Source organism: Mustela erminea, chromosome 8, assembly GCF_009829155.1.
Source record: "Mustela erminea isolate mMusErm1 chromosome 8, mMusErm1.Pri, whole genome shotgun sequence".
In the NCBI taxonomy this organism is placed as follows: Eukaryota; Metazoa; Chordata; class Mammalia; order Carnivora; family Mustelidae; genus Mustela; species Mustela erminea.
In genome coordinates, this window is record NC_045621.1 from 99,072,139 (window position 1) to 99,084,937 (window position 12,799).

General features: G+C 38.9%; 1 protein-coding gene across 3 annotated transcripts in view; it reads left to right on the forward strand.

The window, feature by feature from the left end:
- The window catches only part of DPP10 (dipeptidyl peptidase like 10), a 1,361,251-nt gene that overhangs the window by 699,660 nt on the left and 648,792 nt on the right, over positions 1-12,799 (forward strand). The window contains exon 1 of one of the 3 annotated variants that reach the window (XM_032353834.1): positions 12,126-12,746. The exons of the other annotated variants lie outside the window; for them this stretch is intronic. Coding sequence (XP_032209725.1) covers positions 12,675-12,746 — 72 coding nt within the window. The 5' untranslated portion in view covers positions 12,126-12,674. Of the gene's footprint in view, positions 1-12,125; positions 12,747-12,799 lie in introns of those variants that run through there. 3 annotated transcript variants of the gene reach the window in all.

Genomic DNA, 12,799 nt, shown 5'->3' on the forward strand with positions numbered 1-12,799 from the left:
AGAAGAAAACATTCCTAGCTACTTAGGCCTCGCCATTCGCCCTGTCCTCCCTCCCTCCTAAAGTAAACACTGTCCTGATATTTATAGTAATCATTTCCTTGTATTTCATGATGGTTTATCACTCGAGTGTGTCTCCGGATGCACTACGGCTTAGTCATCAATTTTCTGGTTGATATGTAACTTCATTTTAATGAAGTCATCCCTTCCCCCAACCCCCACCGAGCTCTTTGCTCTTCTTAAAATTTGTCTGTTGATGAACTTGAGCCCCTTGCCTTACAGAGTTTGCCCCAGGGTAGAGTTTATAATTGTGCCTGTTCTTCTCTTCTTTGTATTTCCTGCAAATGGGAGTGGACCCTTGGTCACGCAGAGCTTTGAAGTGTTTGGCAGGACTGTAGGTAGTGTTCTGTTCTTTTATCAGGAGACACACTGATGCCTAATGCGTCAGTTCGTTATTTTATTGGAGCTTCCAAAATGGTAATATGCATGGTAATATAATAATTATATCCATTATTTTTATCCATTCGCTTGAATAATTTTATTTAGAAGGAGATGCATCCTCTCATCTACAATTTGATTACTCAATCATGCAGTTCCCAAAAACGGCAGGCATCAGTGTTCTGTTTTCTTCTTTCCCTAGTTCTCATGATAATAAGTTGGTTCCCAGTCATGCTCAGGAGGGGACAAACTGGGACTTAAGCATACCTCATGGATTCCCAGAAACTATTATTGATATCCTTATCAAAGTTCTATTTTTTCTTTGGGTGAGATAGAACTTTTTCAGGGTTGCCTTTTAATATTATCCTAGTATTATTTGATCACTTCCATACTAGTTTGTCAAAATGTTCAAAACGGTCTGGTACACTTCTCATTCCAGACACAGATTCATTTATCCAAGAAGCACTGGTTTCCTTTAGGACTATAATCTGAGTGTAAGTGATAATCATGGCTACTAGGGTTGCTAGAATTAACAAATAAAAATACAGGACACCCAGTTAAATTTCAACTTCAAATAAATGACATACATTTTAGTATAAGTATAACCCCAAAAGTCCACAGTAGACAGCTTACACTAAAAATTTGTCCATTTATCTGGAATTCAAAATTAATTGGATACTTTATGTTTTATTTGACAGTTGATAGCAAGTAGGTTGGTCATTATTGCTAGTCTGTGTTCGTCTAGGTGCTTGGAGAAACAGGTGTGGTTAAATATGCAAGAAGAAATGCCTATGGAGGAGCAAAGGGAGGCATTTAAAGAAGTAGAGAGCAGTTTCAGATAGTGATGCAGACTTCACCCTTGTAAAGGGCAGAGGAGGGAAGAAGAGTTAGATAAGAGTTTCAAATTGATGAAGTTTTAGCATATAAGTGAGGTTCGGTGGGGTGAGGTTTGCAGCCAATGACCAAGAAAGAATTCTTGAGACATCTTTGGGGCAAGATGGTGGTTTATTAAAACTCAACGACAGGACTGGTGGACAGAAAGATCTGCTGCCCTGAGGCTGTGAGGAGTGGCCCATTATATACTTGCAAGTTGGGAGGGGGTCAGGGATGGCATAAGTCTCTAAGGAATTTTGGAAGCAAGGTTTCCAGGACCTTGAGGGGCTAGCTGTTGTTGGGAAAAAGGTTATTCATTACCGGTAATAAAACCTTTGTCGTGAGACCCTTTAGATGCATATCAGTGGGCCATATGCTTGGGAATGATTGTCAGCATGTATCTTGGAAGGTTTAGAGATAAAGGAAGTTTCCAAAGGAATTGTTAAAGTAGACTTAACGGGATCCTGGTTGGGGATCCTGGTTGGGGATAGGGGTCGGTTGGGCTAGGATTGCCCTTTGCCCTTAGCAAAGCCTAAAGTGGAGGTAGTTGAGTCCCTAGAGGAATGTCACTCTGTTTCAAAGTCTTATCAGTGGGTAAGGAAATTTAATAACTTTTCTTCTGCCTCTGTTCCCCACATCAAAATTATATTTTAAATCTAAGAGATACAAACATATAAGGGCTTCTGGGTGGCTTAGTTGGTTACACATCTACTTGCTACTCAAGTCAGGATCTCAGGGCCCTGGAATCCAGCCCCTTGTCTTAGGGCTCCCTGCTTAGCTGGGAGTCTGCCTCTCCCTCTTCTGCCCCTTCCCCTGCTTGTGCTTGCTCTCACTCTCTCTTAAATAAATAAATAACATCTTTAAAAAATATAAACATATATAAATACATAAAATCCTTGGCCCACATTTTATTTTTTTGACTATGCTATATATAACTTCATTTTTCCCCTGAAGATAAAATGTTGCTGTAGAAAAGTCTGATAATGTAACATTAGTTACTCTTTAAGTTAAATGTTACTTTTGTCTAAGTGCCCAAATATTTTTTTGTTTTTCTTTCCTTTTTTTCTTTTTTTTTTTTTTTTTAAGATCTCTTAATTTTACTTGGTGTTGGTTGTGCTCTGCTGATCTGAGGTATACTATATGATTTTTCAATGAGTAGTTTTTTTTTTTTTTTTTTCAGGATCATTCTAATTTCTTAGTATTTATCCCCACCCCAACCCCATCTTGCTTTGATTTGTTGTCCCGCTCAGAACTCCCCTAATCTGTATGTTGGATCTTCTTTGCCATCTATAACATTTGTTGTATTCTCTTGAGTGTCTTTTTTCATGTGCTTTTGGTTAACATGTTTGTTTGTTTGTTTTTCCTTCCCACCTTGGTTTCTCTTAGAGTATCATTTGTTGTGCTTATTTGCTCTGATATACCTCCTAGATCAGTTTCTATTTCTAATATGATATTTCTTTTATTTCTGACTCTTTGAGTGCTATCTCCTGTTTATTTCTAAATTTTTCTAATTCTGATTAATTTATTCTCTCCTATATTATATACTTTGTTTTAAATGTTCTTTAGCTCCTTTTGAAATAGTATGTTGCAGTTTTGAAAAATTTTTGAGCATGACATTTTTGGCAAGCTTTCTTTGTCAATAGCAGAAGTTGGCAAACTTCCTGTAAGGTGCAAGAGAGTAAATATTTTATACTTTGCAGGCCATATGTTTTCTGTCACAAACACTTAAGACTGTCACTGTAGCATGAAAACAGTCTTAGGCAATATGCAAATAAGTGAGTGTGACTACGTTCCAAGAAAACTTTATTTATAAAGATAGGAAGGGGCTAGGTTTGGCCTGTGGACTGTAATTTGCGAGTCCCTTATCTGTAGGGCTATTATCCTTTTTATTTCTTCCAACAGCTTTGTTGTCAAGGTGAAACTTTTCATGGGATTTGACCATGATAGTTTTCTGTTGATCATTTTTATGTGAATTTAGTTTTCCTGAACTTTAAATAGTTAAAAGTTCAGATTGGTTCTCTAACTTCAAAGAGATCTTTATTTTTTGTTTTTATGTAGTACTTGAAAATACATGATGGCTTGTGATCTTAGATTGCCTGGGTCTGTTTACCTTTTGGCTGGATTTTCTCTTTATCTCTGTTATTTCTGTTCTGCTCAAATTTGATTCCACTTCCAATAGTTTTTCCTAGTATTGGGTTCTATGTTGGGAAGAAGCCTGGCATGTCAGTTTTTTGCTTGTTTTTTTTTGTTTGTTTGTTTGTTTTAGTATTTTATTTTTTTAAAGATTTTTTAAAAAATTTATTTGACAGAAACACAGAGAGAAAGGGAACACAAGTGGTGGGAGTGGGAGAGAAAGAAACAGGGTTCCCACTGAGCAGGGACCCCTGTGTGGGGCTCTATCCCAGGACCCTGGGATCATGATCCCAGGCAAAGGCAGATGCTCAATGACTGAGCCACCCACCCAGGTGGCCCTGTCATGTCAGTTTTAAGGGTTCATAGGATCTGTGTTTCTCCAGCCACCTTAGATTTTGACATCAGCCTATTATGAACAGAGATTTTATATAACTTGCAAGCAAACAAAGTCATCCAGTTTTATGGACATTTTCAAGACATAAGAATCTTGAGTCAGACACAGAGAACTTTATTACCCATGGTACAGCAAATAATATGAACATCAGCATATTTTTGTAAGCTCTTCTTGTCCCCAAGTCCCATGGAGATGAATGATCAGAACCAGATAGACACCTGCTTGCACAGAGGGTAGCAGTATAGAAGAAGCCAAAGAAACCCAAATCTTTTATAGTGGACAGTAGTATGCCTTCTCTTGGTTTCAGAAGGAGACATTATCTTTTTTATACTGAACAGAAAGCGTGCCTACTTCTTGCCATGGAGAGGAAACGATATTTATCTTGCAGGACTCTAAACAAACTTGTATTTTGCTCCAGAGGGAAACACTATTCCCCTTTCCAGGATAATTTCTATACAGATGTTCTTCAAAAGATATTCTAGAACAAAAGACTATTTCTTGGTAATAAGACTCGGAGAACTGTGAGAGCTCAAGGGGAAATCTCCCAACAGGGTCCCTTTTACTCACTGTGAAAATGCACAGAAATATTCTAGTTCTATTGGATGTTCTTAAATTGATCCACTGTACTTTCTAGTGACTATCTGTTAACAATTTTGGGGTTTTCTTAATGTTTTGGGATTATCAAGTTGGTCATTTTTTCCACAACTTTCCTTTGTTTTGTCCTATTAGATACCATAGACATTCAAGCTATGTGGTTTTTGGTATTTAGAAATTTGGAGAGATATCTTGCTATCTAGATTTGTTGTAAATGTTGTACTTTTTGTTTTGATACCTAGTTCTCTATTTAGCCTAAACCCATGCTGGCATCACTGCAGTTCATCTTCTCAAAATAACCCTGTCTTTTAAAGAAAGTGTGCCTAGCCTGATTTTACTTTCTCTAAAGTACTCATTTCCAACATCAAATTTACTACACTGTAATATGGTTATACTCTTAAGATCCTACTGAGCTTCTCAGTGAGAGTTGCCTCTCTTTCCCTCCCCACACTACGTGGTACTGAGTTGTTCTATTACTTTAAGTGGAAGGTCCAATTCTTTTTTTCTTTTTTTCTCTAAGATTTTATATTTTCCTTTCTTGGTATTGTGTATCCCATCTAATGACAATTCCTCTCACCGTATTTTAAAATATGGTCCAGAGGCTAGTAGATTAGATAAATAAATTTGCTTAAAATGTACGTAGAGGATGCAAGGCAAAAATAATTATGTACTAACATTGGGCATAATCCTGGAAGATTATATTGAACTTGTAATAATTTTTGGCATTATATAGGCAGACTATAGAAACTTAAGCTATATTTAAAATAAAACATTAATTAAACGCTTCATTAATCCAGTTAAAAATTTTACTCAGTAAAGCTCCTCCTTTCTCAAGGAGTATAATATCTTTACATTAGGGAGAAAAGAATACATTAAGAGTGACAGTGACAATATAGCTGTTATCTCCAGATTCATTTTGTCCTTTGAGTTCACAGCATTGGAGGCTTAGTATTTTATAACAAACAGTATCTGCTCATTAGTGTGGAAAATTCCAAATTTATCTGGCTTTTACTTAATGTTTTGCAATCAAGCAATAAGTTGTGGGCCTTTACTCATAGCCAGCATCAAGATCATATAATTTCTACAAGTCATAATAATGGTAAACAATAGACAATAGAGAGAAAAAATATTTCCCTTGGGTGACCCCGTTCAATAAATGAAAACAAAACAAAACAAGTGCATGAAGGTTTCTGACAGAGCTTAATATTCAGGGGGTGAGGAGAAGAATTTTTTTTAAAGTACATGTATATCCTCCAACATCTCTACTTCAGCAAGAAGACCGATATAGACCCTTACCTACAACCCCAACTGACCATAAGTCCCCAAGTGTCATTCTCCCCAAGAATGTACTGTTTGGGAGGAAAGAGAAGTTATTTGTAATAAATAGGATGCTGCACAAGCCAGTCCAGAAAGCAGCATAAACTGTGTGGTGACTTTTACACTATGAGAACACTGAATGAAGAAAATCTCTGTGAGCTTGAGTTAGGGGGCAATGGGAGCAGAGTTGGGTTCCAACAGATCAGTCACATTTGGGAAGATGGAAGAAGGAGTGGATGGCTTCTCCACAGGTGGTAATAGTGGACCATGGAAGAGAGCTTCTCATTCACCTGTGAGGCAACTTTGATGTCCTATCAGTTGGATTAAATATTCATACAAACCCTGCTGGTTCAGTAAAATAACTAATTAAAGGGCATTTCTATAGTCATTGATTTGTATAAACTGTGCTATTTGTTATAGATTCTCTATACCTCCACAGGTGCTTGCAATCAACTACTAAGTGCAAAAATGATAAAATATCACGAGAAAATGTAAGCTTGATATTGATTGAAAACATCAAATATAAATCACCTAGAGGTAAATAAGAAAATTAAAATTTGGACTATGCTTTCTAAAATTTTATGAATACACAGAATATAGCCAATGGCAGGAGCAATACGTAGGATCTAACCAATAGGAATTACAGTTTTTCTAGTCTTCATGTAAGAGCATGAGTAAAAAATATAAAAGGCTTAATATACTCTCATATCTCTAACAGCTTCAGAATGCATTCTCCTGGCTTTTTTTCTCTTTTTCTCCTTCTACTTCTCTTTAATCTCTTTCTCCTCTTTCTCTGATTTGAATGAAATTATGACTTTAGTAAATATTTAGATGTGTAAGATATTCTCCCAAAATGATATCTGTGGATGAGAGATAGGAGAATATAAGGGTATAAGAAGTGATCTAGACTGGTAGCAAACAACCCATCTAGGCTAATAGGTTAAACAGTGTTCAGTAATGAGAGATGTATCTTAATGTGCCTCATTTCAATAGAGGTCACATCCCAAGATGTCCTGAAACTATATTTATATAATCTAAACAGATGATTCCGTGTGGTAAAAGGACTAGCTGTGGATCCAAGGACTTGGCCTCAATTTTTTTTTTTTTTTTTTTTTTTTTTAAGATGGTAGAAGAATACTTCTGAGTGTTCGAGAGTCAATTAGTGGAAAAAATACCAGGGGCCTTTTAATGTCAGTGGATGTTCTGGAGCTGGTTCACCTCTATCCTAGACTATCTCTTGTTTCCAAAAGGAGAGTTCATGGGGGAGTCTGAATCTAGTACTAATTCCTTAAGAATAAATTGATCATGGTGAAATTTTTACAAAAGATGGAAATTCTCCCTTCCCTTCCCTCCAGAAATTATTCAGGATTTCAGAGTAGCATTTTCTTTCTCAATTCATGAAAGATTTCCCTGAATGAGCAATGTGCTTTGTGCTGTTGTGGGAATTACATGAGGGAAAAAAGTCAGTTAACTATTATGAAATCTGAGTGTAAGAGACATCTCAGTAATAATGTATTTTCCAAGGAAAAAAATAAAGAGGTATTTTGAATCATTAGAAAATTTAGTCTTAGTCATGAAAACAAGAAATACCAAGTTCAGGGAAATTTATTCATCAAAGGCCAACTTACTACCTGAAAAGAGAAAATGTTTATGTCTGTGTTTCTAAATACTCTTCCACATCTGACAACGTTTCTGTCATTTGCAGACAGAATCTGATTTGGAAAACCTTACTTTATTTCTAAAGAAATGTGAAAATCAGACAAAAAAATGACTACTAAATCAGCCAAAAAAGGTCTTTTTAAATTTTTTTTTTACTATACAAACATAACTAATTCATTAAATAATTACTCTTAAAAAAAATCAAACACAGACCCCTTGTCAAGCATCTAGTGGGTAAAAACAAGGATAACAGGTAAATTTCACACATTCTCCAGTTGTTTGCTGTTGATGCAGCTACATATATGAAGCAAAAACATTACACAGAAAAATCCTATGCATTGTTTTCCTGTTTTAATACCATTATATATATCTTAGAAGAGCTGTTTGGTTAAAGAAGATGGGAGGTATGTTACTATAACAACTAAGCAGACTCTATAGCCCCAGGTCTCCGTGTGAGTGAGCAGTTTGTCAATATCTTCAGGTCTCCAGTGAGCAACAAGAATGGCTCTCAGGATAGTGCAACTCTGTCTGCTTCCACCAGAGATCATAATTGGGCTATGAATTTTTACAACAGGAAAGTCTTCCTGTCCTAGAGACTCACAAAAAGTTTAGTTAAATTAATGCCACGAGAATGTCTGAACAGTATGAGTAGTGTACCCAGTTATCACTTAACTATGCAGTGCCTTTCCTTCTTTTTCTTCCTTTTTTATTTGTTCTTCTTAAAATAATTTTTTGAGATAGTTTACTAGTTAGAGCTTCTAAAATACAGCTTGTTTTTGAGGATTGCTCAACATACTGGTTTTCTGCCCAATGACATGATGTGCACTTTGGGAAATTCAAGAAGCCGGTTGAGGTGAGTAGAGGTGATTGATCAATCGAAAGCAAATGATAGCAGAAGATGTGAACTAAAGCTATTTTTTGATCTGAGAAAAGCTAATTGGACACATTTCAGGCCAGGTCTCTGAAGGCACAGCTCATGAACTCTGTCTTCCTGATGCTGTGCTCATTAAGGACACTCAATAGAGGACTGGCTAATTCTAGGGAAATCCCCATCAAGGTGGCCTTTACATGACACTGCAGAATTACCTCGGGAGAGAGAGAGGGAAAGGTGAGGAGAGACTCCAGGGCACTAGCTGCTTACACAGTTCTATTTACCTTATCTGATTTATCTGAAACTGGAGGATTTATCTCTAAAGGCTACCCTGCTCTCAGACTCTCAAGAGGCTTTTCTCTTTCTCTAATATATCAGAGTTTAGCTAGGCCTTGTTACTGACGGTTGTTAAAGTAAATTTGGGATTTGGGGGTCCTGGATCTCCTATTTGATATGGAAGACTGAATATAGCATGCATGACTTAAATGTTTCTAGAACATCCTGTTTGCCACTTATGCTTACACATTTTCATGATTCTCTTGAATAAATTTAATTATTATCTAACTTTCATCACCAGTCCTCAATTATTCATGTCAGTAATTCTAGGTAAAATGAAATGTACTGAATTGGCATTTCTCTTTAAAAGAATCCAATATCAGTGAAAGACATTGTAGATGTTCACAGTATTTTGTGCAAGAAAATTTTTGAGGGACTTTGGAAATTCCTGTCAGTAAGTTGAGGATCCCACACAGTGGGTTATATCTGCATGGGAACCTGAAACTAGGATTTGAGTCAATGAAAAATTTCAGAAGGAAGTGATGAAGTCTAAATCCTAGAAATCCTAGAAATCTTCCTGAATATGTTGCGAAAGTAAGAAATTTATAACCTAAAATAGAGGGAATTCTGGGCAATCTCTCCAGGTCTTTTGCAGTTATGAAAAACTCCATTCCATAAAAACTAGGAAAACCTCTTTTCCCATTGTATCAGTATTTTAAGTTTAATGGTTGTCCATGAGTTAGTTCATCAAATGTATGAAGAAAAGTACTAAAAAAAATTCTGTTAATTTTTACAACATTCTTTAAATCTTTAATTTTCAGAAATAATACACTGTTGGGAGATACTCAAGTTTCTGAATTTTAAAAGTATTATCAAGGAAAGAATTGTTACTTTGGATTTATGTATAACTAGAGAGTGTGGGGGAAGTTTGGTGGATATTAAGTCAGTCACTTCATGAAGAATCCTTACCTATTGAATTTTTGTATTTTTCTAAGCACCTAACTGACTCCCACTAAAATCTGAACATGTGTAAGTAATTTATTATTTCAGATGATAGTCTTTTGATTCACAAAATTAAGATCTAATTATGGAATTTTAGAGAAGAAACGGATCTTCTTGGTCATCTAATCTAAAATGTTTGGTTTTACCTCATAAGGAAGCAGAGGCCAGAGCTAAGTGACTTCATTCTTGCCCATACCTCCATGAGGTGACGGAGCAAAGGCAGGAGCCCATTTTGCTGACATGTAGGCTGGCACATGTCCTCTTGTCCACAAAGCACTAGGGTTATATCTACTCAAATAGATTATTTTGCAGATGTTTGATTACAATTTTTTTTTTTTTAAATAACAACCTATTATCAGAAGTTATAGACATCTGAGCTGCAGACATTCTCTCTTGGAATGTAAGGTATTCCTTATTTTTTTCTTCTTGGACATTAGCATTTTTCTTCAATAAGAAATGAAGTAGAAAAATCCTACATTGTAATTCCAGTGTACCACATTTCAAAAAATAGTGTTTAAGTTGTAAGTTACATGTGGTTAAGTTTTAATTAATGTCCTTAACTTAGACCCCAACAGATATAAAATAATGCTTTTAGCTCAGACAAAATAACCCATGCAAAAAGATGGACTCCAATCAAAGACACTTTCTTTTAAAAAAAATGATACATATATACATTATACATGAAACGTATACAACTTACATCTTTGTTACCACAAAGTGGAGTTTAAAAAGAATACTGAGAAAGAATGCAAGTTGGACAGTTGACTTCAATCAAATAGGCTGAGAATAATTCCCTCATCTATGCATGTCCTATGTCAACAGAAATCTCTGTACATAAACTTCAAGTCAAATCAGTTGTCCAAAATGGAAACACATCCAAAGGATGAATGTACTAAAATGATAAACAGAAGAGCAAAATATAAGGACAGAAGCATTTTTGGAATAATGTAGACCCCTTTCTCCCTGGGTGGGGGGATGGAAAAAATAGAGAGTGACATGTTTACTGGATAAAGTACTCTGTAGCTATTATGCCCATGTTTCATTTTTTAAAAGATTTTTTTATTTTATTGGGGGGGGCACAAGCACCCAGTGGGCCAGAGAGCAGTGGGGGATGGGTAAAGAGGGGCAGTAGGAGAACATGTACTACTGAGCCTGGATGAGTTAGGGCTTGATCTCTGGACCCTGAGATCTTGACTTCAGCTGAAATCAAGAGTCCCACACTTAAGGACTGAACTACCCAGGCACCCCCCACCCCCGCCCCGCCATGTTTCATTTTGAAAATTTGCTTTATATTTTTACAACCAGTGAAGTTATTCCTCTCAACTTACTTCTGTTAGACCAACACACTGTTAGAAGTCACTTAATATCCACTGGAACTCTTATTTTTGAAAAATAAGCTTTCATCACCTAAATCATACCTTCCTGAAGAAAAAAATTCATATTTTTATTTTCTAATTTAATCAAATCTAGAGATCACTTTTTTTTTTTTAGACCTATTTTAAAGGAACTGTTGTCACAATATTTAGGACAAATGTGAGAATTCACTAATAGGCAGGAGCACAACTCCTAATATTCTAAGATAGCCTGTCTCTAGGAAGTGCATAGTTCATGGACTGAGTAATTCAGACAAGGGTGGGGGAGCCAGGCTTAGCCAATAAAAGCATACTCCAAGCTACTGGCCACCATATGCTCAATCTCTTCCCACTGGAACATAGTCACAATGCTGGGGCTGAGTGTAGGAACATCTGGATATTTAACTCCCTCCAACCTTTTCTCTGGTAAGCAGTCTCCAGACACCTGTGCCTGAGACTGGGGACTGCTTGTTTGCCCATCTGCTTTTGGTAGGCCCTTTCTAGCAATGGGGAAAAGTAATAATGTTTCTAGATGAAACCGGTGGACTTTGTGTTATACCTACCCACAGGAATTCACCTTCCCAAGAGTTAAATTGACTCTTTGATTCCTATCCCCCAGTACCCACAGTATCAGGAACACTCCTTGTAGGCAGGGAGTTTGTTAAGTTTGTCTAGGTATTTTAATCTCTTTTCCTTGCAATCCCTCCAAACAGTGTGTTTGACACATGGTAGGTGCTCAGAAAACTTTGAAGGGGAGAGGTTTGTGTTAAGCCAAGGGAAGGCTGGAGAAGAAATTTAAAATTTGAAAACTTTTGTCTGAGTGTTCTAGAAAAAAAGGGGGGGGAAGTAGTAGAATATCATCATTAGTTATTATTGTTTGTAATCTACCTTTCAGAATTACACTAGCAGCTGGTGGGGGGGGGGCGGTTGGAGGGGGATCCAGGCTGGAGGCTAAAGGATAAGGCTGTCCATTGCCACAAATCGAGAAACGCAGAGCCTCGGGCCATAACCCGGGATCACCACTTGGGTCCCGGCAAGTGTTGGCAACCCCAATGGAGCTGTGGGCCCTTAGACCCCAGCTAACCCCCGTCTTCTCCGAGCGCTGGAGCATGCCCAGTGGCAGCAACAGAGCCACCGAGGGCCTTGCACGGGCGCGCTCCGCTTCTCCGGGTTTTAGCAAGAGCCCGCGGGGGGCGGGGGTTGGGGGGTGAGGGGGCCAGCAGAGCCCAACAGCCTTGGCCGCGCGTGTGAGGAGCTCGCGACGCACAGGGCTCTCTCCCGCGTTGCGGTTGCTCGGGAGATGCTGGAGCGCGGCGCCCGGCTGCTCCACCTGGCGCACTGAGCTCGGCGCGGGGAGCCCCCGGGGGCGGGCGGGGGGCGCGGACTGCGGTAGAATGCTAGCCGGGCTCCTCCGGCGCTGTGAGACGTCGCTCGAGCGCGGTCAGGTGCCTCTCTCTGCTCCACTAACTTGCCACTTGGTCGTGTTAGATCTCCGAGGCTCTCTACGCTTTGGGGTGGTGGGGGGCGGGGGGAGTGGGGAGTTCGAGGGTCTGCGGTAGCCGAAGGAGGGATCTTGCAAGGGGGAGCCTGCTTGGTGCCTCTCTTCTTCTCCTCCCTGTCGCTCCCCTCCCCCCACCCCGTCGCTGCCGCTTTCCCTTCTGCCAATTCGGAGAGCGTCGGGCTCCTGTGACATGCGATCGCTGCCAAGTGACAGTCCCTGAGTCTGAAGTGCCCGCGAGGAAGTGAGCGCCAACGCGGGCCGCCGGCGATGACAGCCATGAAGCAGGAGCAGCAGCCCACCCCGGGGGCCAGGGCGAGCCAGGCGCAGCCGGCGGACCAGGTGAGAGTTGGCAGCTGCGGCCAGGCCCTCCCGGGAAGGGTGGCTCCAGTCCG